Source organism: Numida meleagris, chromosome 9 (assembly GCF_002078875.1).
Source record: "Numida meleagris isolate 19003 breed g44 Domestic line chromosome 9, NumMel1.0, whole genome shotgun sequence".
Taxonomy (NCBI): Eukaryota; Metazoa; Chordata; class Aves; order Galliformes; family Numididae; genus Numida; species Numida meleagris.
In genome coordinates this window covers 18422085-18448469 of record NC_034417.1, presented here as the reverse complement: position 1 = coordinate 18448469, position 26385 = coordinate 18422085, and the positions used below count along the sequence as shown (strand labels likewise).

At 49.6% G+C, this 26385-nt stretch overlaps 1 protein-coding gene across 1 annotated transcript in view; it reads right to left on the bottom strand.

The window, feature by feature from the left end:
• SMAD6 (SMAD family member 6) overlaps window positions 16336–26385 on the bottom strand; it is a 28873-nt gene continuing 18823 nt past the window's right edge. The window contains exon 4 of the mRNA XM_021407437.1: window positions 16336–17239. Coding sequence (XP_021263112.1) covers window positions 16698–17239 — 542 coding nt within the window. The 3' untranslated portion in view covers window positions 16336–16697. The remainder of the gene's footprint in view (window positions 17240–26385) is intronic.

The following is a 26385-nucleotide window of genomic DNA, read 5'->3' as shown; positions in this document are numbered from 1 at the left end:
CTGATCTCCATCCCCGTCCCGCATCCTTGCTGTGGATGAGGAGCAGAGTTACTGTAAAATAGACCACTGAGGATACAGAGACCAACATGGCCCACTCCAGGAGCGCACCCAGCCACCCCTACAGCTCCTCGCCCTCCCCATGCACAGGGGAAGGATTTGGGGATGATCCCACCATGGTGTACTGTCATAGCAATTTCTGTATGCTGCACTGCAAAGGGTCTTTGCTATGTACGTACCATGTGAGTGGCATCAGCAGAGAGCTGGAATATCCTCAGCATGGAAAAGCATCTCTAAAGGAGAAAAGGCATCTCAACGGATTCGAGACAAAATTAAGCAGGAGACCTTTCTGAGGAAAAAGGCAGTATCAGTGAATGGAGACTTCAGAGGCTGAGACACCATTTGGTCCCAGACATGGAATGGAGCTGTGCTGGCTCACATGGAACAGGGCTGTACTGGCCCAGTACAGGAAATGGATGCCTAAAAAGGATATCACCAGCCCCAGATGCTCATTGCACTGCAGATTTCAGGGCTATCCCAAGGCAAGCGCTCCCACATCTGGCATATGTTTATACCTGCAAATCCAAGAGATCAAACTGGCCAGCCTGAGTGTAACCAGTATTTTTGGAGATAAATGTGGCATGAGTAAGGTCACAAGGAGACAGGGTGGTAGTGCTGGCTGACACCAACCTGATCACAAGGCATCTGCTGCACTCACACCAGGGAATAGCTGCAATATTTACTGGTCCCTAGGGGCACGGGGAAAGCTAGTTAACTGATCTTGTGAAATCTGCTAATTAATGTTTGTAAAGATCCGGAGATGAGAGTGGCTGTGTCATTATTTTCTAGCACACCCAGTTGCTTATCAGGGATCTGCAGCCCAGGCAGACGCCAGGTTGTATCCTGCCCTTTTCAGCCCGATTTAGCAGCAGCCAGGCAGGGTGGCAGCACAGGACATGACTCACTGAGCCCTTGGAGGACAAGTTGGGCTTTCAGAGCCCAGCCTAGACAGAGAAGATTAAACCGATATTAAAATGCAAGAGACACTCTTTATAGAGAAGGCTAGGACTGCATAGCATCCTAAATACCATTTAAAACCACCAAACCCTTGCACAGTCCTTTTATTCCCAGCCAAACCCAACTTGGCATGGATCAAAAGCAATTGCATGGAGGTGACCATGATGGCACCCATCACACTTGGTATAGACAGAGACCTGAGGTAGTCAACACCAAAGCATTCAACTGATCAAAGAAAGCATCAATGTCCCATCCTTGGAGGTGCCCAAAGCCAGGTTGAATGGGCTCTGGGCAGCCTGGTCTGTAGGGTGGAAACCCAACAGCAGAGGATTGGAAATGGATCATCTTTAAGGTCCCTTCCAAACCGACCATTCAATGACTGGGCAGAGAAGGAAGCCCAGCCTTGCCTGGCACCTGCTGAACCACTCATTAAGCCCTTCACTGGCATTGGGTAAAGTCACCCATGTGCTACTGGTTCCCTCTGTGCCATGGTGAGGGCTGGGCCCCCTCTAGGATGCAGCACACAGCAAGCAGGACACACATGGCACACACCACACACAGGCAGCCCTGGGAATGGAGGTTTCTTAATAGAAAATTAGGTTTCTTTGCACATTGCTCCCAGTATCCCTCCCTCTGTTTTTGGAAAGGTTGCAGCATCACATTTTCCAGCAGGAAAAGCTTTCTGCGTAACAAACGTTTCATTTCAGCAGCGTGCTAAATAAGTGCAAAGGGTCACAGAAGCTTTGAGATGACATCAGCCTCTTTACTATTAATCCCATGTTGAATATTATCCAGGAGAGAGTAATTTCTAATGGGGCCCTGGTTTGTCTTGTTTAAACTTGCACATACCTGAGCTACTTTTAGTCCTAAACCCACAGAAAAGAAAATAACGCGACTTGGCTTTGGTGCAGGCAAGAGAAGTGCTAATTCCACCTTCTTTTATCTCTGCGTTTACTCAGTAGTACAGAGTCAATACAAGAAAATGGAGATCGCTACATTAAGGCACACCTAATAATACTATACTATTCTTAATGCCAATTAACTCTGGGGCCTTTCAACATTGCAATCACTCTGAGCGCACTTCAGATAATCCAGCTGATAAGGGAAGAGAACAAAAATGGAAAGCATGGGGTGATCAGCAGTGGTTGATGAGGCTGAGCTTCAGGGGTGGGGAAGGAGAGCAATGATCACAGCAGGACCTTGGCTCTGTGGGTCTCTTGATGCTTTATCAATAGCTCAAGGAGACTGGACATCCCCATGCCATTTAATATTAAACTTCCTGTTTGCAAGCGATAAGACCTGAGCAGGAGAAAAGAAATTTAGAAACCCCATTTCAGCACTAAGCCTTTGGTTTATCCCAGCTTTAAACATGGGCATAAGGGAATGTCATGGTTTTATAAACCGTTGACAAGGAATGGAGCAGCTTGGTTAGGCTTGCCCACAGAGCCAGGGTGAGGGGCAGCCCATGCACCTGCACAGCCCAGGCCTTCGTGGCTCCATGTGAGTGGGAACTGCCAGAGGAAATGCAGCCATTGGTGTGAGCAAAGGACCCAAAGGAAGCTATTGAGATAGGGTTCACCTTGCCAGGATGTGAGTTATACAGGTTTCTGTCTTATTTACTGGTAGCATACAGACATGGTGTCCCTAACTAAAACCTACAGAAAATGCAAAGTTAAACTAAGACACTTACAAAGGATGCTGGGTGACCATCTCTGCCAGCCACAAAGTCTCCAATGAGACTGAGTGCCCCAACCCTCTCAGTGTAGATACACCGATGTGCAATAGGCAGCTGGACACCCAGAAGCCACTGCCAGTTGAGAGCATACAGCTCCGTGCTCCATCACCCAGCTCCCATAGAGCTTGGGATGCCCAAAGCCAGCAGAAATCTATGGTCAAGTGGGAAATCTGCAGCTGATGGGTGAGCAGCAGGAGCTCAGGAGGAAGCTTTGAGCTCTCATCCTCTGAATTAAGTCATCAGGTTGGTTATTTCTGGGATGGAAGGTATGATTCCCTTTCTAAATATACGTGTGGAAAGCTGCCAGGGGGAATGTGGGCCTCTAAAATCAACAGGCAACTCTGCTTCCAGGAGAGAAGCAGCCCTCCAAAACCTCCAAGCTCTTTGAAAGGTCTTTTCTCAGTGGCACGGGTGGGAGCCTCGGTAGGCTCTGCAGACCAAGAGAGCCTGTGCTTCTGATGCAAACTGAAAACCAACAGATCTTCCAGACGTGTGCAAGCAGAGCAGCCCTGCAGATCAAACAAGCCACAGCACTCCGCACCAGGCTCCCATCCTGTGAGCAGGACAGTGCCCAGGGGCAAAGCAAGCGCGGCGCTGGCGATATTCCATGATTGGAGCACTCAGGCGTCCCGCTGGATTCGCCTGGCTTGTTTTAAACTGGTTTAGAGCAAGTCCACAACGTTTTACATCGTCACCAGCTACCCCAGGGCTCAGAACCTGCTGGGCAGGTGCTCCAGGCAGCAACAAAACCCAACAGTACTTGGATGGAGACTGAAGGGATGCACTGGGAGCAGCTACAGGCACTCACGGCACATTGCCCACATTATGGGCATTACAGGAAGACCCACATAGCACAGCCCCAGCCATTTCCCATCAGTCCCAAAGGTGGATACCAGAGTGTTCCAGACCTCATCAAGGAGCTGGTCCTTCACATGAAGTGCAAGGGTGGGCCAGCAGGATGGGAGCTCCTTACAGAGCACTTTGAAAAACAGTTCACATGGTTTACGAGATGTCAGCTCTAAAAACCATGGCTTCACCACCTTTTGCCCTAAAATATAGATTTAAGGCTTCTAAATGCTGACTAGTCAAAAATTTTCTACCGGGGAATTAAAAAGCATTTGGGAGAAGGGAGAAAATTAGTCTAACAAAAACCCTTTTTGATGGGAGTGGAAAGAAGTCATCCACAATGCTTTGTGCCAGGCAACGAATTGAGTCAAGGTCCAAAATGAAGCTCTTAGGGACTGCTAACTAGCAAAGAACAGAGCACAGAACTTGTCACAACTTACATGCAAACTGATCAACCACAAGGTCTGACATTATAAGAGTTGCACTTCCAGGGAGGATTTTTTTTTTTCAAGATACAAATTCAGCCAAGCAGTCCTGTGCTAAGAGCTCTATTTTTCTATCCGCACTGTTCATTCTGTGGCACAGAGCAGGGAAACCAGACTTCAGGTGGATCTGGAGCCATTGGATGGTTTGAGCATGGTACGTAGGGTGGGCAAGCTGTGCACACCAGCAGCAGTCTTACATAGCACCAAAGACCCAAACCAGTTCCCTCTGCTGCTAAAATGAAAGAGCAAAACCCACCAGCTGGTTTCCAGTCAACTTTTGCCTTTCCTATCAGGCTGGATCTAATTAAGAAAGGAACAGCATCACCAGAAAGGCTAAAATTAAACTGCCTCTTCAATTAGCGGAGCAGGGCTGGCAGGAAGGCAGGACCTCATGTATGCCTTCAGCTCAGCTCCCCAGCAAAGGCACTCCCCAGCCCTCAGCCCCCCGCTGGGCCACTGGATGCTGACTGAATGAAATCAGATTTCCAGCAAAGTGACCTTCTGAAAAATGCATGAGTAGGGACAGGCTGACCAGCATCCTCCTAAAATCAGAGCTGCTCCTTATCCAAGGGTGCAGCGAGGACCAGGTCACTGGCTGTGCTGGTGCTCCAGCAGCCTGGGCTTCCATTGGGTTTGCAGAAGGGCCAGCCTCCATCCATATTAACCCCTTCTGCCTCACCTGGGGCATGCTCTCCTGCTAGAACACAAGATTTTACTCAAATACACCCTAACTATTGCAAGATGAAGAGGTTTAATTGCAGGCTATTCAGTGCAACCCCACACACAGCAAAGCTGAGTCCATCTCCGAGCATGCATATGCTCATAAAGATCAAAAGGTTGGAGATGCTGCTCAGATCAGGAAACCAGGTATTCTGATGCAAATGGATCCAACCCCGTCACCCAGAGCAAGGCTCAGCCAGAAATACAGCTTCCACAGAGCAGGAGCCCTGGCAGCAGCCTGTCTTTCCTGCTTCTAATGAGATCTGAATTGCTCTGAAAGAGCTTTTCTGAGGATGCTGCAGAAGAAATGGCTTTGGATTTCACCCATCTGCACAGCAGCGCATCTGGTGCCATTAGATGAGAGGGGAGGACAGCCCCATCACTGATCCCACCCCAAGGTGGAAAGTCACCTCCAGCTGTCTCCCACCTTCACTGGCTGCCCCTATCTCTGAAGGCATCCAAGGCCAGGTTGGATGTGGGCCTGGGCAGCCTCACCTAGAGGCTGGCAACCACACCCATGGCAGAGGGCTTGGAACAAGATGTTGTTTAAGGTCCCCTCCAACACAAGCCATTCTGTGTTTCTATGACTGTGATAAGGAGGACATCAACAAAAACATGTGGGGATCAGAAGTCAAAGTGTCATCCTCATTTACCAGTCCCTTGCAAAGAATCCTGAAGTGGGATTAGGGACCACAGCCTCCAAGTTCCCAGTTACCGAGCTGGGATGTGGCTGACTCCAGGTTTCCCATAGCAAATAAACACTTGCAAAGAATCTTCTGCTCAAAGCTCCAAAATAGGTGACTTGAATGAGGACACATTCAATTTCCCCTAGAATATATCCCAAATGACTGCAAGAGTTATTAAAAAAACAGACCCAGAAAGCAGTAAGAGAAGAGGCCATTCCCATGCTCTGCTAGAGGGGTGTTAAGTTATCCCAATTACATGCATTGCAATATTACATTTAGCTCTGCAGCAAGCACTGAAATCCTGGCATCACTTATAGCCAAAGGCAATTGCTTATCAAATGCAGAATACAGCGCCAAAGAAAAATGATAACTATTTCCTAATGCATTAGAGGAATCCTGCTCTGGATGCAGAGCTTCATCAGCAGACAAACACGTTGGGATCGTGTGGCTTCTAAGTGGTCTGAGCCATGGGAAGGACGTAGCAAGAGTTGGCCAAGCTGGGATGGGCACCTCTAGCCCACATCCAAACCCTGCACCCTGGGTGAGCACAGCCCTCCCAGCCGAGCACCATCCCCATCCGTAAGAGAAGGAATCGCACCCATTGCCTCCACTGAGCAAGACTACATCCTTGCTGGATGCACAACATCTCAAATTCATTCTCCTTGAGGAGTACTCCAAGAGCTCTATTTAGGAGATGGCTCTAAATTACACAGGCATGCTCACGTTCAGGTTCCCAGCCTGGTTTAGAAATCCTTCTGCGACAGTACAGACTCCCCAGTGCTCCAGCAGCTCCGCAGCCAAACCCTGCTGGAACCTGGATGAGAAGAGCCTGCGCAACCGGGAAAAATAGCAGGAGGGAGGCAAAAAGTGAGCTGAACTTTCTTTAACCTCAGAAAGAGTGCAAAGGGATTTCTTATTTTCCTCCCTCTGGTTTGTCCATCCCTAATTAGTATCTCAGAAAGCCATGCTGCTATTTCACAACCCCGCTCGCATGGCCAGGACTGCTTGGTGTTGCAGAAATTTACGGTTCCTCACAGTGCTCCTCCCAGGCCAGACCACAGGGTGCTCCAGGGGCCGTGCTGCTAGATGTGAAAGCACAGTTTGGTCCAGAGAATCCTAAAAAGGCAACAGCAGGAGCCAGAATGCCCTGGCCTGGAGCCAGCACCAGGGTGCACTGGGTCACATTGGCCATGGAGGTGCCAAGGACTCCATCCCAGGGCTGGGTCTGCAGAGGAGGTAGAGCACAATGCCCGCAGCTGGGGGCACATGGGGACAATTCTCCCCAGTTTTGTCTATTTAAGCCCAAGGGTGAAGAGTTCACCATGGGACATGGCATCCAGCCAAGGGACAGCCCATACTGATGGGGAAGACCAGGGTGGTACAGGAAGAATGCAACCCGCTCCCTGCCCAGCTGCTTCAGGTTTTGGGCTTTATTTACTGGGAAAGGGCACATACCAGGATTAGTTATGAATAAGTTAATTTAAACCCCCAACACAAGCAACTCTAAACTTATCACTAAACATTCCCAACCAGATCTAAGAGTTACACTCACCCAGGCCAAGCACAAAGTCAGTGCTCAACGATACCCCATCAAGAGAGTTAAATTAGAGCACTGCAACTTACTAACGAGCTCCAGCACGAGATGGCTCATACAGAAACAGTTTCAAACACCTCGATCCAAGGGAACAGCAGTCTGTTCGCAGAGGATCTCGGGCAGAGGCATCACCTCACCAAGCCCTCCCCCTCATGGGTAATCAATGCCTGCCCACAATGTGCCTCCGTGGATGGCATAAGCTCTTCATTCAGATGCTGTCAGTCAGCACAGCTCCACTGGGTTTGTCTCCAGAACAACTACACAGCTTTACAACCCACACATTCTGGCTCACGGGGATTCCCACTGACCAGGAGGCTTTGGAGCTGTGTTTGACACACATCACACAGCCCAGAGCACGCCCACCTCCCTGATGGCTCCTGGAGAAGCGCAGCCATTAGCAGCTCAAGGAGGGGTCTCCATGGGAGGGATTTATTCCAAAGACTTCCCAATGCATTCCAGCTTCCTTTTCCCAGCTAACATCTGGGCTGGATTTATAGGTAGCCAATTCAGCTCAGCAATCCCACATACACTGCACCAGAGCACAAAGAAGTTCTCCTTCTGGAAAGCAGTGGGAAACCATCCCCAGCTCTTCGGGAAGCTGAACAAGAAGTTGCTAACACGTGCGGAGACAGGAAAAAAGGAATCTAGCTTTGGACAAAGTGGTGTGACGGCTCTGGAAAAACAACAAGTGAAAATTATCCAGTTTGTATAAGATATTCCAAAAGCTGGTGTCAGTCCATCGTGTTTTGTATTAAACCCAGATGTATATCGTCTTCCCATCAAAGAGAAGTGCCTGTAGCTGCTGCCATCGGCCAGCTGGTTTTAAGCTCCCCTTTTCCCCACAGTGTAATATATCCCAGGCTCACTGGAGCTCACGTCCCATGGAATATCTTTGCAATTTGTAACCAGCACACAATGTGGCTCAGCTGTAATTTCATAAATCACCCCAGAGCCCCCGTTTAATAATAAATCTTCCGATAGCCCTGGATTGCAAGGGACCAAGCAAAGGTCTGAAAAGGGATATTTTGCCTTTCAAAGAGAAAAATAGATGAAAAGACATTAGCAGAATCCACCAGGGGTCAGTGTCTTGGCAGAAATCCTCCTCCAGCACTGACAGCACGGGCAGCCTCAGCTCCAGGATGTTTGTAATGCTGCAAGACAAGAGTCGGATTCGTGTGGGCGGGGCGGGGGTCAATATGATGCTTCCCCTCCCCTCTTTTAATGAGAAAGCAACACGAGCAGCAGCTCTCCCTGCAGCACCAATAATCCCAATGGAGTGGGAGCACCCTCGGGGTGATGCTGGCCCAGGACCTGCACTGCCCAGCTCAGCAGCACCCATGGGATCTTCACGGAGCTCAGAGCATCGCCATGCAGCAAAGGGACAACGGAATCAGAGCCCTTGGGCTCACCCAGTCCCTAAACGTTACTCTCATTCCATGTGCAGCACCACACTGGGGTCAGCACAGCTCTACCCAAACTGCAAAGGAACACTTCAGTCAACATCCCTGCAGTGAATTTGCACCCATATGAGAAGCAGGGAGGGCTCTGACAGTTCATCTCCTCCTCTTCCCCACACCATTTGCCTGCAGGGAGGCTTTTCCCACACACTCAAGGACCACTGCTCTGCAAGGTGACATCCAGGAACTCTATAGGGCTAAGCTTCACTTCTGATGCACGCTACTGAAGACATAGGGGGGAGGAGGGTCTAAGGGCAGCACAGGAGAGGAAGAGCTGCTCACATCCCACTTATCTCAAAGCAATCACAGCATCACACAAGAGCACTGCCTCACAGCTTTCCTCTATTTCTAAGAACACAAACTTCATGCAATGCTACGGTGATGCTCTTATAAACCTTCTGGAAGCTTCTTCCTGCTTGCCTGGTTTCAGAGTAAAGCACAGCTCTCACAGCCAACTCCGAAATCATCACGTGGCCCCTTTTGCATCTTGCTTGATACATAAGCGTTTTCCTGAGATGTTTACTAATGGAAGAATTCAAGGACATGGCTATCAAGTTTTACTAGAAAGGAAAATAAATATCGAGGTCAGTTCCCATCAGGACACCGCACACTCAGAATCACCTCAGACAGAGGCTCACTGCCCGAGTTACTACACATTGCTGCGATTTAAGGGGTTACTTACACCAACACATCCTGCATATATAAATATAGCAGGAGCAATACAAAGCCTGGGCATTCAGCTGCATGCATCAGCAATACAACTCAGCGGGGACTTCCCTGCTAGGGTGCATTTCGAGCTAGGCAAAAGAGCCTTTTTGACCACCTACATGCAGCTTTTCCAGGACCAGCTGCAAGTAAAACAGCCAAAAATCAGATAAGGAGAGGAAGAGGAGCAAAGCGTTTCTAGCTTTTTCCTCCTTGCCTCTAAGACACAAGCAGAGAGCGGGGCCATTGCAGGCTCCCACCTGCACCTCCCCCCCCAGGCCACGACCTGAGCTTCTAACCACAGAACCATGACATCTTTCAGGTTGGAAGATACCTCCGAGATGACCTAGTCCAACCACCCACCTACCACCAATACCGCCCACTCCTCCTTTAGACCAGCACCAAACCATCACATCCACAAGTCCTCATGCTTGGGAGTTTTAGGGAATTACGACGACTTAATTACAGACTCAAAGCTATTTTTAAAGAGCTTCAGTCCTTCTGTCACTGCACAAGTCCTTACAGCATCAGACTGATGGGACTGCTCAGTCCCCACCACAGGACCAGGACTATGGACTGCCTCATCAAGTCCTCAGAAGAAAGAAAAACACACTGAATTCCCCAGCATTTGAATCACTTAAACTTTTGCCAAGAGCAGGCCTCCCTCGTTACAGTTTCATAATTCTTCAATCCTTTCAGACTCGCTCAGACACCATTTGGGTAATAATTAACTGTTCCAAGCACTCGGCGCCTGCTCAGTGAGGCTCTGCGTGTTCGAGCTTGGCATACGAGACCTTCAAAACTAACAGCTCTGCAATGTTTCTTTCTCTTAATTATGCTATTTTGGAAGGAGAAGAGGAAGGAAAGCAATTTCCAGAGATTAGAGGGGATTTTCTTCTCACCCTTCCCTCAGGCACCTTTTGAGAGGAAGAACATCACAGCCATCACGGATGCTCCCTAGGAATTTGTCATGGTTCCAGGGGTGCCTCCAAGCCCAATGCAGCAGCACCCTGTGTCCCTGCTGCTCTGGAGCAGCCCTCCAGAAAGTGATGTTAGTCATCAAGGGGTTCAGTAAGTGCCCACAACCCTACTCAGAGCAGCACAGGATGGAGCATCATCAAGCTTAAGAAAACACAACTCAAACTGGAAGATGCCAGGAGCCACAGATGCCGGATGAATGACCCAGACAACCAGGGATGAGGTAAAGTTAAGAACAGGTGGAAATAGTGTCCTTCCACAACCACAGCCAGAGCACAAGGGAAGCTTTGGGTCCTCTTCCCTTCCTCCCCATTTGAGTTTTCTTTGTACATGCCTCCCCTGCAACACCAGCAGGCCAGGGAGCGTGCTCTGGGCATGGAGCTGGGCTGTGACCTTGCAACCACCATGGCCAAGCAACACTGTCACCAGTACCAGGAGGATATCAGAAGTGGTTTGTGACAGCAACATTTGGTTCCTGCCCCAGCATGGGTCCCCAGAGCAGAGGAACCAACAACTGAGGAAGTATCAGCAGCTCCTACACTGCACTTTTGTATGACAGCAGCAATGGGCTGTGCTGGGAAGAAGGAACAGGTCAGAGATGTCCTCCATTTTGCAAAGAAATAAATCCACAGAAGAGGCAGCTTTAGAAGTCCCTTCAAAACAGAGCCCCGTGACCCACCTGCATCAGGTCACATTACCTGCTCTCTGCAGCTCCTGGGGAGGATGCAGACAGACCACTGCATGTACCACAGGGCTGCCACCCAACCTGGCCTCGCAGCACCAATGTGCAGATGAGGAATCTCTGAGCAAGCACTTAATGGCAGATGTAAAGCAGTGGTGAAACCATGGGACCCAAGGACCCCTCTCACCAGGACCTCAGGCAGGATTCCATCAACTCACTGGCTCCGAGCAGCAGCTCCCCCCAGCACTAACCCCCCTCCCACAGATGCAATCATGCCAAACAATTCCTTAAACAACATCAGATGTTATTTGGGAGGTTGAATAATAGTTCTTGATCTTATTACAATAGTGCCCAGAAGGACTTGGAAAACTCAGACAAAGAGCTTTGAAGCTTTGTGCAATGCACTTAGAACAGCTTCTTCCACAGTGACAGCTCGAAGCGCTCCGTGTCCCCATCCGACCAAACTCCCCACACCCAGAGGTGATGCTGAGCCATCCACGCACCCAACTGAACACAGAAATACACAAACCAAAGACAAGAGCTGAGCAAACACACCTCACTTTGGTGTTTCACCAGGACTGCAAGAAGGTACAGAGAATGAAAACCCCAGGGGCACGTGCTTGAGGACATCCTTTTTGTTCCTGCCTTGCTTATGTGAGCCATAGGTCATCCTACATAGGGGGGGCTGCTCTGTAAGGAAATACCAGCTTAGAAATCTGCACAGCTCTTGTGCTGTGCATTCGGGATTACGGAGAGCTGGGTGGTGGTCATCCCAGTCTCACTGGTCCCTAAGTCACACTGATGTTACTCAAGGAAGATTGCACTTAGGGCATTTCCTCTGTTTCCTGGTCCAGGCTGAAAAATACCGTGAGAAAAAGTGACTCCCAGAAAACATCAGTAGCTTCAATCCCACCCCATGGCCAACAGAAAGCAGGAGGCAGGAAAAACAGCCAGCAGCTCTTCTCAGAGCTGAAGAATAGTGATGGGGTTTGTGTTCCCACCGAGTTTCCTAAGGAAATGCAGGAGTGAGCCGCCCCGGCCCCACCATTTTTGAGGCAATTATTCAATTTTAACAAAATCCACACAAAGATGAGCACACACACAGCCCTTCCCTGGGCTCTGGCACACCACCCTGGACGCACCTTGCTGTTCCCACACAGGGGAAGGCTGCAGCAGAAACCAAACCCTTATTAAACAGCATCTCCAAGAGACATCTCAGCCTTAAAACCAGAGCCTCTCAGACCAACAGAAGAACCTCAGCCCATGGCAGCTGGGGCACCACGAGCCCCCTGTTCCTCAAGAAACACCATTATTTCCCCCCATGTTTGGTCTCTCCGGCAGCTTCTGCACTAAGGAGCCACATTCTCCCCCCAGAGCTCTGTGCCCCAAGCTGACTGCGAGAGTCACATTTTCCCCCAGAAATTCCGGGAAATGGGCTCCTGCTTTTAACGAGAAGATTTTTCTGCTGACTTCCATAGCCAAGCCAATAAAAATGGGCAGAAATAAGAAACTCCGGCAGAAGGGAGGCGTGGAGGAGGAGGAAGGGGAAGATAGCACTTGTTTGAACCGCTCCTAAATAGAAGATAATTAGCCACATATATCCCCAAAAGAATAGCAACAGTATATGCAGTTGTTGGGAACGCACGCTTTAAGAGTTTTTGCCAAAAATGCCTGCTTTTATTAAAAAGGAATGGTTTCACAAAGGCCCAACTGTAAGAAAGGTTGTAATTTGCCCAAATAAAACTTAATTTGATCCATGAAATAGCTGTGGTTTATTGTGTAATATATGTGCTATGTGTTTTAATTTAATAGAATCCAATATAATTGTAAGCCAGCCGAGTTTCAGAGCAATTTTGGGTTGTTCCCACAGTGCGTATAGCACAGATGCCACTTTGTGCATTGCACCACCACGTTCGTAAATTAGGAATATAGGAAGGATTATCCACCAAGCAGTGCTCCATCATGCACCAGACAGAACACGGGACCTCTGAGGAAAGCAGAGGAGTTATTTACAGGAACTCACTCTGGATGCTCTGCAGTTAACTGCTGCACCTCTGGCTCTCCTGCAGCCACACCTATTGTGCAGATGGCACTGGGATCAGCCTTGTGATGCTGGACTTCCCAAACTAACAGCTGGACACATCCCATTCATTACAGATACCACAAATTCAAGCAGCATCACCTTCAGCTCGCCCCTCTGCACCCACAGTGGTTTACTTTCTCCCTTTGCCAGCTCCTGTGCAGGGAGGAAATAGTCAGCTTTTAATCATGCATTGCACACGTGCAACCTCTGCATTTCTACTGCAGAGATAAAATCCTGAGGAAGATGGTCTGAAGGCTGACAGAGACAAACAACACGCTGCTGCAGGATTCCCACAGCAGTCACAGAACACCTCCAGTTGGAGAGAATCTGTAAGGCTCATCAAATCCATCTCCATTTCAGCCTTTCTTTTCAAGAGGAGATGAACAGAGTTCTCTCCAGCATTCACTTCTCCTCCCTTCTGGCCAATAGCAGATACTTTGCAGTTGTAATAGCAGTGAACACCTCCAGGATCTACCAGCAGCAGCTGCCTTGCCCCTCACCAGCTCATTGCACAGTTTTAAGATGCAACGTTACTCAAATTATGAGGATATAATAAACACAGTTCACATGCACAAAGGCCACAATGACTCAGGTCTATTCTGGAAAGCTAGGAATGCAGGACTTGGGCTGCTCTCAGCACCGGGATGTCACCCTGACCCCACAGCAGTGGGGCTCCTGCCTACACCTACACCCACCAGCAGCCCCTTGCTAAAGGCAGCCAGGGAGGCCTGCAGCCTGAGCACCACATTAAAGCATCTCCACATCCCACCACCTCCACAGAAGACCCATGGGCAGTCAGACTATGCTTCCCATACCACCCAGAGGACTGAGAGCTAGCTCTAGGCTGACAAGGATACAGGAAGGCTAGAGGTTGAGCACATCCCTGCCTGGAAGGGTGAGACCCCCACAACCCAAGCACCAGAGATAAAGTAACCACACAGTCAACCCAAAAATCTTTCTAGGCAAAAAAAGCAAACCCAGCTCCAACACAAAGCACTCCAGCTCCAGGGCTCCCCAGGGAGCAGAAACTCACTCCAAGCACAGCCAGGCTTCTGCCACAAGCAAAGCAAATCCTTCACAATAACCCTCCCGCTTTTGTTCATCCCTTTATAAAAAGGGCACAATCCCACAAAGACCTTACAGTATAAAAGCCAAATCACTTACCAGAGGTGCCAAAAAATCCAGAAACATCTCAGGAGACAGACCAAGCTGTACCTACAAGCAGCCAAAAGACTCCCCAAAGTGCTAATACTGCAGCCAGCCCGTTTTTATAGGGACTGGGGCAGATGAGCAAGTACCAACACCTGGGGAGCACAGCTGAGACCCACAGGATCATTAGCACCCAAGGCTGCTGTCCTCTTTCTATTGGAGCTGGGGCAAACGAGCAAGCACCAGCACCTGGGGAACACAGCTGGGACCCATTGGGTCGTTGGCACTTGTGAGCTCTGGCAGGGGAAAATGTTCTCTTTGCAGAAAATGTCTGCTTCTGCCCACCTGGGTAGGTATTGAAAGTTAGCAGAGGGGTTTATTTATCATAAATGCTGTAAGGAAGGCTTCTAGTAGACAGCGTTCCTTGTGGCCCTAGGGTTTCTCTGAAGAGCTTAAGTTTGAATGGTCACAGTGAAGTATTAAAGGGGAGACATGGGGCAGAAACAAACATTTGATGTCTTATTTCACCGCTTCTCCATAAAATCCTCTTTATTCCCTTTAAAGCCTCGCTGTCAGCCGAAATAAAACTCTTGAGATTTATTCCTGGGGAAGCGCGTGAGTAATAAAAAAAGAAAAATTAAGCACAATCAGTGGATTGCACAACAGCAACCCCGACCTTAACCCTCCACGTTTCAACACGCGAGCCATCCTCCCGCTGATGCAAAGCAGGACAGCGCGGTGTGGCTGCGGCAGTGCACAGAGCGAGGCAGCAGCACTGGGAAAAGCAAATCAGGTTTGGGCTGGTTCCTGCAAGTTAACATGAAGGCAGTGCTTACAAAACTCTTTCTGAAAAGAAAAAAAATATAATCTTAAAAATAATCTTATCCCCAGCCGCATGAAAGCGATACAGTGAGTGATGGAGGTGGCACGGCACAGCACACCAAATCTAAGCCACACGGGACAAAAAATCCCCGCAAAGCTCTTGAAAGCTGGCTTTAAATGATCGTGACATGTTTTGACACCATTCCCTGACAACAATGGCTGTAACACAAACAAAAATTAATGATGTCAGTATTAGTACTGATGCTGCGTGAACTCAACCAACGTGGTCCCAATTACCTATCATTTCTAGTATGGTTATAATTTGAAAAATGATCTGCGGAAACATCATTGCGACATTCCTGCTCATGCCTCTCCCCGATGTCCGTGCCAGGTCTGTGCCTTTCCTGCAGGATGCGGTCCCTTTTCCAAGCCTGGCTCGCTCGTGGCCGCTGGAGGAACCCCGAGGTACACCAGGAACCATCTTCGTGAGGTTAGGTCTTGGTTTAGTCGCTGAGTTCTGAGCCATGATGGAGGTCCCGTGGCATGTTTTTCTCCATAAGCACAAGGGCTACAAAACCATTCCTTTAACACTGAAAGCCAAGGCGCTTCTGAAGCCAGTGGACTCCAGGAGCTGGGACTTCACAAGAAGTGATTTGTAATAGAACTCCTAAGACTTGGCAGCACCAGTCACCGGCCATAAATAATGCAGCAAAGAACTTCACTAGCGGCACAAGGTCAGGCACTGCCCAATGTGCCCACGCTACGGTGTCTCCAGTTGAGGATCCACCCAACTCTGAGTTTGCCTGAACCACTGCTGGTTTCTCAACCACTGAACGCGTCCGGGAGGTACTGGAGTCAGCAGGGTGATGCCTGTGCGAGGCAGCACAAACTGGTCCTACTGGGCAGAGCAGACTGGTCCTACTGGGCAGCCTTTAGGGCCACGGTCTGCTCTGCTCTTCACACCAGCACTGTGACCCACTGACTTGCACAAACACGAACAGGCACGTGCCTATTTACCACGTCTCCATCATCACCATGTCTCTGTCATCACCATGTCTCCATCGTTAACATGTCTCCATCATCACCACGTCTCCATCACGTTTTGCTTCATCACAGCTATGGGAGCTTTCCCTCTCACCTTCTGCTTGCTCCCTTCTCTTAAACCATCCTCATTTTCCTCATTTCCTTCCTCTTGGAGACAACTGCAGCCTACCAAAGACTGGCGTACAGCTTTGTAAAGGCCTGGCTGAGATGGGAGACAGCAGTCACCCCTCTGGAAGTCCCACCTGACTGCGGATAGCCTGAGCAAACGCTGCTCTGAGCTTCAGTCAGGAAAAAAAAGGCAAAAAAAAAAAAAAAAGACAATTAAAAAACCCCCCTATAATGCGAATACTTTATTATCAATGAGTGACTGGTATTAGCTTTTTGCCTGGGTATTAATAATATTTCAAAAAAACCATACATCAAAATTAGGGCTTTCTCTCCTATTTTTGCTGTATAATTTTTTTTTTCTTTAAATCTGTATTGAAAGAATTATATAAGCCAAAGTGCATTTTCTGTTTTTTGTCCATATACACATTGCACCATACATAAATAATTACATTGTAAAAATGACTCCATAATTACAAGTATAATATATATTTTCATATAATATATAAAACTTTATATTAAATCTAGGTAGATGATATTTGGGATAGTCTGTGTCTTTCTTTTTTGTTTTCCTTTCGTCAGAGGCTGACTGTTATCGATTGTTACTGAGCAAGATCTCCAGCCAACACGGACAAGACGTGATGAACTGTCTCGAATAACACGGCCCCCAGCCCTTGGCGAAGCTGATCCGCACGCTGTTGGGGTCGTAGGGCCCGTCCGCGTAATCCAGCTCGGCAGTGTGCTGCAAGAGGCAGGACTTCTCGTAGTCAAACACCTTGATGGAATAGCCCGGCATCACCTTGCGCACTATCAAAGTCCTACAGTTGGGGATGTCCAGTGTCGGGGAGTTGACGAAGATGGGATGCTCGCTGCGATTGTAAGCCCACACACCGTCCGGTTCTTTGCTAAGTAAAATCCCGTAACCGATTTTACTTCGAGTCCTTCTCACAGTCTCGCTCCTGTTTTCCAGGTTTAGCTGTCCGAGGCAGAAGCCGTTTCCTTGAGGTAGGTCATAAAATATACTGACAGACTGTTCGTACACTGTGTAGAGGCGGCCGACGCGCGTCCGGTGCTCCCAGTAGGCCACGTTGCACCAATGGCTCCTCTTCACGGCATCGGGCGACGTGCTGGCGTCTGTGGGGAAAGAAGAGCAGAAGTCAGGTTTGCTGTGACCACCTCGGATCAGACAAGACAGGCATTGAGGGCAAACGCATGGCTATTCCCACCAGCTCTGCTCATGTGGAACGGAACTTCAGTTCAACTCAAGGTTTGTCCGTCAACCCAAAGGTCATCATCAACCCAAAGCTTGTGTTTAATAAATTATGTCAAATGCCACCAGGAAAGAAGGCTCAAGCGAAGTCTGGTGATCCAGTGGCCCACCCTCCAGACCCCACGGAGCTCAACACTTTCTTCTCTCCAATTTACTGCCTAGTCCTGCCTCCACAAGTCAGGACCCCATGTACTCAAGACCTGCCCCTTTCCAGCACCCAAACCCCATAGTGCCACGACACCCTAACAGCTGCACCATGGCTCAGCCATCCCTCCCCAAGCTCCTCCAGCACCCCATGGTGCCGCACCCTCATTTCCAAAGGCCAACACTCATTGAGCCGCAGCGCCGGGGATATCTACGAAATATTCCAATGAACGACCTGTCAGTATCTCCTCTATGTAATATTCTTCGACAGCGATGCGGGTGTTCCCACGGGGGACATGAAACTCAAGAAGGCATTTCATGCCTAGGGGGAGTAGTTTCTCTGAACTATATATGTCCTCCTATAAAGCCATTGGAATTCTCTCCAGAACAAGGAATGTCTTCTCTTTCTAGGAATTATGTTCAAGGAAGATGGGAGGGACTCAGATTGCCAGAAATGTGCTCAAAGCTCACTGCAGTATTTATGATGCATCCGGAAGGAACATGGGAACCTCAGCCCTACAAAGGCCCTGGAGAGGGTGAATTAACCTCTTGCTGGACATTAGCCCCGCTCCTACCTCCAGTTAAAAGAAAATTGCTCTTGGATTTCAATGAGGAACTCCACAATGAGCCAGCCCTGCATTAAGCTCCCTGACAATATATCACGCGCCTGTGGCCTGCTGACCCCTCTGCATCCGTGCCATCAGCTCCAATTAACTCACACGTGGAGTGATGCCATTATTTTGCTTCAGAGACCCCATTGATGCACAGGATTTCAAGCACATCCCCGCAGCCCCATTTCTTTTCAGGCTCAAATTTCCCTGGAGGGGAATGGGCTCTCCTCCCCATTAGCGATCTTTGAATTAAGCGCCTTTGTTGAGAGTTTCACTTGAGTTGTAACTGTGCAAATTTAAGGGGAGAGGGGTGGGGTAACCGGGCAAGTGAGGAGGCAGGAAAGCAGGCGGGATGCCCTTGGCCGTGGGCAATGCTCATGGTCTTGCACCAAGACCTCCATGCACTCCAAACCTGCCCCAAGATACCAGATCCCCTTCTTTCCCCCCATCGCCCGTTCCAACTCTTTTTAAAGCCCCATATGGGTGCCAACAGCCCCATTTTGATGTGTTTTCTCCGAAACTGGGAAAGAAATCCCGCAGCATTAACAGACTTCAGCCCCACCGGGAAAAGTTCACCAGCATTTATGTCCATCTGCCACACAGGAGAAAGACAGCTACTCTGCCCCCTAATCCTGGAGCTGATGTCCTGTGCTTCCTGAAGCCATGGGAAAACATGTGCCCTGCAGCTAGACCCTAAAGAGATGGCAATGCCAGGATAAATGGGGACCATGCTTCAGGTGGGCTCTATTTCGGGATACTGAGGTTCAGTATCAAAACACCTCTGAGGAAGTGATGTCCTGAACAAATCTTTGACAGTTCTCCATTGCAACCAAGCACCAACAACATGAGTGCTGAAGCACCAAGGCAACATTGGGTCACCCATTTTCACCCACTTCCCTACATGGCTGGAAACCATTCACTATCGTGCTGCAATAAGCTCCTCCATATGCTGCCCTCTGCTAACAGCAAAGATCAGCCAACACAAAGCTTTTTCCCATTTCTTACTCTTTGGCAGACAACTGGCATTTCCTTCTCCATCTCAGGTATCTCTGGCTGCCCAAGTGAACAACCCAACGCGCTCCAAAGGGCGATGATAGGCAACTGCAGGATTGATGTGTCATACCCATGCTCATTAATTAACTGATGCTCATCAATGCTGGCTGGATCTGACCCTTGCTGAAACATGTCCTGCTGCCTTGCAAAGCACCAGTCACGGGAACAAGGAGGTATAGGGGAGGAGGAGGATGAAAGTCACATTTAATTCTGGATTAGAAAATGTCAGACTCCTAGTGCCCACTTGACGCACTGAGATCTGGTGACAAAAGGTTTCATAGCCTCTGTGCAGGACTTCTTCAGTGGTTGCAAAAATTACATTTACCAAACTTATGGCATTATCACAAACCTGACCCCAGCAGTCTTACTGAGCTAAACGCTTCTGAAGCAAAACTGTCCTCGGCCACATCTGCACAACCCTCTGAAATGAAGAGCCTGGCATGGATGAAAACCAGTAACAACCCTTGGTTTACCACCATGCAGATGTCAAAGTGCTTTGCTTTTTACAAAGCAAGTCGTTCCACATTTGAAGACATGAAACACTGACAGAGTTCATAACTGATGAGGACAGCAGGCAGGAAAGGCGCTGAGCACCCACATTTCACCAGCAGGTACATCACAATGCTCACAACCACCTCTCCTCTGAAACATAAGATGGCCAAGATGCCCCCAGTACCATTCCCAAACCCTTCACAGATGCCAAATGATGCTGCTGTCCCACCCAAGTGTTGCTGGAGAGGCCACAGACGAGCTTGGAGCTTTTCATCTGGGGCCCAAAGGCTGGTAGCAATTACTGAGCTCTGCATCTGCTTAACCTCCCAGCCTCCACGGAGCCCCATATGCCCATCAGGTAGGGAGGTTTTCTTATCCTGTTTTTTAAAAACTCTCACTTAGTCTCCAAATTTCCCTTCCTTTAAGAATGAGATAACGTCAGTACTCAGGTTTCCCCATCAGCTGAATTAATTAGGGGAGCAGTTGGCAACGAACATTGAAACAGAATCATGCAATCATTAAGGCTGGAAAAGACCACTAAGACCACCAAGTCCAACCCCAACCCATCCCCACCATGCCCACTCAGCACGTCCTTCACCAGACCACGTCCCCAGGTGGTTCCCATGGTGTTCTGTGAATTAACCTACCCAGTGGGGGAGAGCAAAGCAGGAGGAAAGCAGCACCTATGCTGCAGGAATATCTACCTTTGGGTGTCCCCAGAGTGCCACTTCTGCTTTCCAGGAACTGGCAAACATTTTGGTAAAGATGCCAATATATGCATGTACTCAAAACAGAGAAAGGCTTTTAATACCTTGTACTTCGATGCATCTGAACTATGAGACGCCTTGTTAGTGCACAAATGAAACACTCCGAGAAGAAACAGTTTGGTCTCATTGGAGAACCTCTGCCCCAAGGACCATCCCGGTGCCGGGCTGGGCTCCTCACTCCTTTCATCTCCTGGTGCACTCAAACAAACCCTGGGAAGATGAACTCATCTTGCAGCCCTGACATAAAGCAAGCACTTCAGCAAGCCCCTCGTACGAGGGGGCCTGCGCTGTGTCTTATCCGCTGCCAAGTATTAGTTTCGCCTCCAGCTATTAGCCGCTACCACTCAGCAGACAGCAGGGGCGGCCGGCAGAAAAGCAAGCCCTCTGCCATTTAAATAAATATTTCATTTTCCTCCTCTTTTTCCACGCTGCCCTTTATGCATAGACAAGAAAACACCCTTTTTTTTTTTTTTTCCTTCCTTCTTCTCCGGAACAGAGGCGTGCTTGTTGCCTCTCTTTTTGAAGAAAGACAAATATTTTAGTCCTGCCGTGCCTCCCTCGATGGTACACGCCGCATTTTTAACAACTATCGCTGTCGGCAGCTCCAACTCGCAGCTACATTTTGGCTGGCGTCAGGGCTATCTCCCCCATCAAAGCCACCTCCATCGATCCCACGTACGCGCTCCAACTCCGGCTCTTGTTTACTCATGGGCTCGTTCCTCCCAGTCACCATTTCCTCTGCTGCAGCACTGCCTTGCAGCAGGCACATCCAGAAGGAAATTCAAACTATCCGAGATTAAAAAAACAAGATAGGAAGCGAGACGGGGAATCAAAACCAGAACTTCATGGGGAAATGGGTCTCGGGCAAATGGGAGCCAGGCAGGAGAATGGCATGCGGAAAGCGAATGCCGCGCTCACTCCCTGAGGAGCGTGGAGGTAAAGAAAATAAGTGGAGGTTTGGGGTGTTTGTCATCTGACAGCATGTGAAGCCGCTCAAAGAGCTGAAAGCAGTTTGTTAAGAGAGAAATAGATGTTTTCTTCCAGAACACAACGCTGTGCAGTCTCTGCCTGCTGCCTGATGTCACGCTTAAGGGCAGGATGGGAACCATGGGCAGATCATGTGCACCACTGGAACACTGACCCACGCCGAGCGACCCCGCTGCAACAGCCCTTGCTAAGAAAACCTGGTGACAACGGGGCCCCAATGATATATGGCTGCAAATAAGGAAAGAGAGGTGAAGAAGGACGTGGTGCCCCAGCTGCCTCAAGTACCACACCCAGCAGCACGCCATGGTACTCTGTTCATTTGCTGCAATGCTTTGGGGAATGTTCTGATTTTTGCACCAGTTCCTCATGAAACAGCCCCGAATCACACAGACTGGTTTTTCAAACAGAGCCCGCCAAGAGCAGCAGCCTCCCCTCCACGGCCATCTTGTTCATGGCTTGTTCAAGACACATTGCCAAGTCATCCAAGAAGAGGAATGCATGCAAAGAAACTCTCTGCAAGCTCCAAACATGACAGGGACTCCATGCACGTCTGGGCACCTGGAGAAGCCCCAGGTGGCTGCTGAGGGGTCCAAGTGGGACACTCACACGTGTCCCCAGGACTCAGCTCGTGTTCCATCATCTCCTCCCACCTCTCTGCAGCACTCCTGAATCACTCACTCCCGCAGCCCCAGAGCTCAAGCACGCCTGATGCTCAATGCCCAAACCCTTCCCACCGTTCTATCCCTCTTTAAGCCCTATTAGATACAAATTCAGCCTTTTTTTTTCCTGCAGACCAGGAGCGTATTTGTAGCCCAGCACATGGCAGCATGAATGAGGTCCAGATAAAAAGCCTGGCACAAGGAACACACACATTTCCCAAAAAGCTTTTAACAGTTCACTGGGGAGCCATCAGCTCAAAGCCCTGATTAATGCCCTTCGAAACAAGCTCCTGGGGTAAGGAAGAGGTTAAAACTTTCCACAGCATAAATGGAATTTTTATGGCCCTGCAAAAAAAAAAAAAAAAAAAATTAATTGTCAATCTGCCCCTGCAAAGCTCACAACCATTTTCGCTAAGCCAATATACTTAAAATACCTCAGCCTTACAAGTTTCAGCTGGAATGTGTCACCCTGCCCCCTGCGAGCCCATGGCTGCAGCCAGCAGCAGAGCAGGATGCCCGCGCTGGGACAGCCCTTGTGCAAACTGTGCTCTGTCTGTCCACCCCTTGCTGGGATCACTGGGGTGGGATTCTGAAGACAGTCTCCCAGCTTTTCACATTCCATGTCCTGGCCAGCAGCTGCTTCATCAGTGCACAGCAGCGCTCCAACGCTGGCTCTGCTGTATGTATTTAAGGTGATGTCCAAAGTGCATCTGCAAATGGACGGAGGCAGCCATCCCATGGCAGCCCCGTGACATCTGAGGCGTGGAGGCAGCAGGTCTGCCCCCAGCAAAAGCCCACACGAGGACAAGGGCAGCTCCATCCCTTTCTGGATGAGTCAAGAAGCTACAGGAGGACAACGGGCTTGCACAAGGAGGAGGCAGCTGGGTGGCAGCAGGAGGTTGGACAGCTGTCAGCGTCTTCCTGCACCTTCTCCTTCATGTCCAGAATCAATGAAGGGTGCTTGAATATCCCAGCTTTAACCAAGACAAACTCGCTCCCTAATTCCCAAGGTCCCTGGAAAGGTCTCCAGCCAATGGCCACAGCCACTCAAAGGGACAGCACTTTACACCTTCCCTATGCTGAAAACCACCAAGCTCTCTGCCAGGCTGCTGGTTTGCTGGGCTGGCAGAGACATCAAGGTTCAGCCTTGCTCACGCCTTATCGAAGCGAGAGTGTGATCTATTGTGATGAATCAGGTGTCACCGCCATCATGGCCAAAAGGGTCCCAACTCCTCCATCCCCAGCAGGAGGTCCTGGTGACTTCCTCCTCCTCCAGCCCTTACCTTGGACCAGAGCTTTGGTGCCCCCCAGCCTCTTCCATGAGCCGATTTAATTCGTTAACCCAGTAGATGATTAACTCAGAAGAACACTTGCGCCGGGTTAATTAATTAAATTAGCTCAAAAAATAGGGTCTGGCGGGCAACGGAGCCAGTGGATGAGGCGCGTGGAGAGGGCTGGGGGGAAGGGGGGACATTTCCATGGCAGCCCGAGAAACAAAAGCGACACAGGACAGGAGCCAACGCCAAGAACGGGAATGAAAACAATTTTCGCCGCATAAAAGAAACCACTCCGTAAAATCATCAGCTCATGCTAATTTCTCCGATCCTTCAAAGAAGGGCACATGCCACGTTTAGCTCTGCCCTGGAATTCATAAGCACCATCAGTTATTTTCAAGCTAACTTCAAGCGGTTCCTTTCTGATGTGCTTTCTCTACCCATTAAATACGCACTCCTGATGATGTTTTAAGGTATTTTAGCAGTTTTTTTTATTATTTTCCAGCTCCCTTGCACAGTTTCCAATGGTCTTTTCAGCCAAAGGTGAAAAAACCTAGAAAGCAAAAAAATATATATCCTTTAGAAGCACCGCTTACGTATTTTTTGCTGATGTTTTTATGCATTACTTTGGAGGGCAACGTTTTGGGAGATTTTGGGGGGTTTTTTTGGGTCGAGCATTCCCAGTGTAACCTCAGCTCCCAGGCTGTGCACGCGGCCACGCTGCGCCTGGCACGCGGGAGTTAGCACAACAATGTAAATACCTCTTCAAAAGCAGCCCAAAACGTAACCACCTGCACTTGCTGCCAATTATGAAAGCACCAGACCTGTCATCAGCTGAAATTTGGCTGAGATTCCCCCCCTTTTGGAAGCCAGCCCTGGGTACGTCCGAGCCCTGAGAAGTCCCAGGTTTCGGGGCTGCTCCGACCAATCTGCAGCACGATCATTCATGCGCTGAAAATCTTCCCACTCCTGCCCAGTAGGGGTTGGCTTTATTTTTTGCTGGGTGCGGCCCACAGTGCACTCAAAAGAGGGTAAAAGCTTCACTCCCTAAGGGCCTCCTGTAGGGAAGGAGTCTGCCGTGACAAAGACACGGGGAGAAGAAAATCCCTTTTATTTTTTCACTTTTAGGTCGAGCACTCCCAAGTTTTCATCTTCTCCGAACGACCGTGGATGCAAAACTGGGCAGATCCCGAGCCCTGCTGAGCCCTGCTCACTTTCAAACCCATTCCTGCTGTTGGCTTCAGGGTTGGCAATGTCTGACCCAATGCTCTTGGTGCTCACACAGATCCCCAGCGATGCTCCTGGGGAGGAAAATCATCTGCTCCACGGCCAGAGCTGGAAACGCTGCTGCAACGCAGAGCATCCCGCAGAACAGAGATTCTGGAAAAGGGCGTTCATGAATAATAATAGTTTTTGCTTGTGGAGCAGTTTCACTCGAGAGCTTCAAAGCATTTTAAAAGCAAAAACTAATTACTAGGTTCCTCTGAAGAGAAATGGGAATCATTCTCCTCTGCCGTGCCCCGCAGGCAGAGCCCACAGCTCTGCAACCGGTTCCGAGCGCTGCCCACTTCCCAGCAGCACCAAACCAGGGGCTTTCCACCCATAACAGCTGCAGCACCGGGTCAGGGAGCTGCTTTGGGAAGGCAGACACTGATGTGGTGAAAGCACTGGGGCAGCACAGCCTCTGAGGATGCTCCAACCTTCCCACTGCCTGCACTCGCTGCAACTCCTGCAGCATCCGCACAGCAGCAGGACCATGTGGAATGCTGGGGGCACAGCCCTCTGCTGTTGCCCATTGGAGACTGGAGCTCAATCATCTTTAAGGCCCTTTCCAACCTAAGCCATTCTATGACTAAAGAAGAAAACCAGTGGATATATTTTAAAGGAAGGCGGTTTTTTTTGGATAATCCTTCCCATCGAAGGGTGCCTACAGCTGGGCACCCTGCATAAGCCACACCAGGTAAAATCCATCTCCCACCACCACCAGCCCCAAATTCCAGCTCGGCTCCTTCCCTTCCCAAAACGTGCTCTTTCCAGGCAGTCAAAGCCCAGTGGTTTTCCCCCAAAATGCTAACAAGCTGATACCTGTGGGCCAAAGCTCTTGCAAGGGACATGGCCAACAAAGCCAGCTGCCAATGCAACAGCTTTGCTGTGCTCTTCTGCTTTTCCTAACCAGAACGAGCAGGGATACTTCAAAGAGAGGAGAACTAGCGCAAAACCAAGGCAAGCATCACTGCTGGCTTTATTTGAAGAGCCTGCCACTGCGCTGCAGCACGAACACAGCCCCCAGCTGCTCTACCTCTATCGCTTTGACGCCTGCAAACAAAAAAGAGGGGATATGGAAATAAAAAAAAAAAAACAAAAAAAAAACAAAAAACCAAGGCCACCCTGATTTGGTCAAAGCGAGGCCACTGCACAGCCCCGAGCGGCGTCCCCAGGGCGCTGGGCACTGCAGATGGCACCTATCAAGGACTGTGAGAGCTGCAGGAAACTATCGCCAACCTGGGAACCAAGCTGGGGAGGCTCCCCAAGGGCGATGAGCGGGAGCCCAAGTGTTTTCCTCCCCATGGGCTGGGAAAGAGCTGCTGGGAGCAGTGTTTGGCCCTGCACAGCCCCCAGATCCCAGAGCTGGGAGAACAAAAACCTCTGTTTCTCCCCCAAAACCGGCTGCTGCGAGTCCCACATCCCAACCCACCCTCCGCCCCCATAAGGGCTTTGGTTTTCACTTCCCTGCAGCCTTTCTAATTCTCCCCCAGCAGCCTTTATATAGGTTGCTGGTGTGTTTTTTTTTGTTTGTTTTTTTTTTTCAGTGCCCTTACATATATGGGAACCAGGCAGGGACTGAGAGTGGAATGGAAATTCAGGCTTTGTTCTCACTGGCCGAAGCCCAAGATCCTTCCCCAGATAAAGCTCCCAGCCTCGCCGGCTGAGCCAGCCTTGCCAGACCAGGCCTCCTCTCCTCTCCTCTCGTGGAGCTTTTGCTTTAGAATTCAAGGATCTGGGGTGCCTTTTGCAAGGAGACA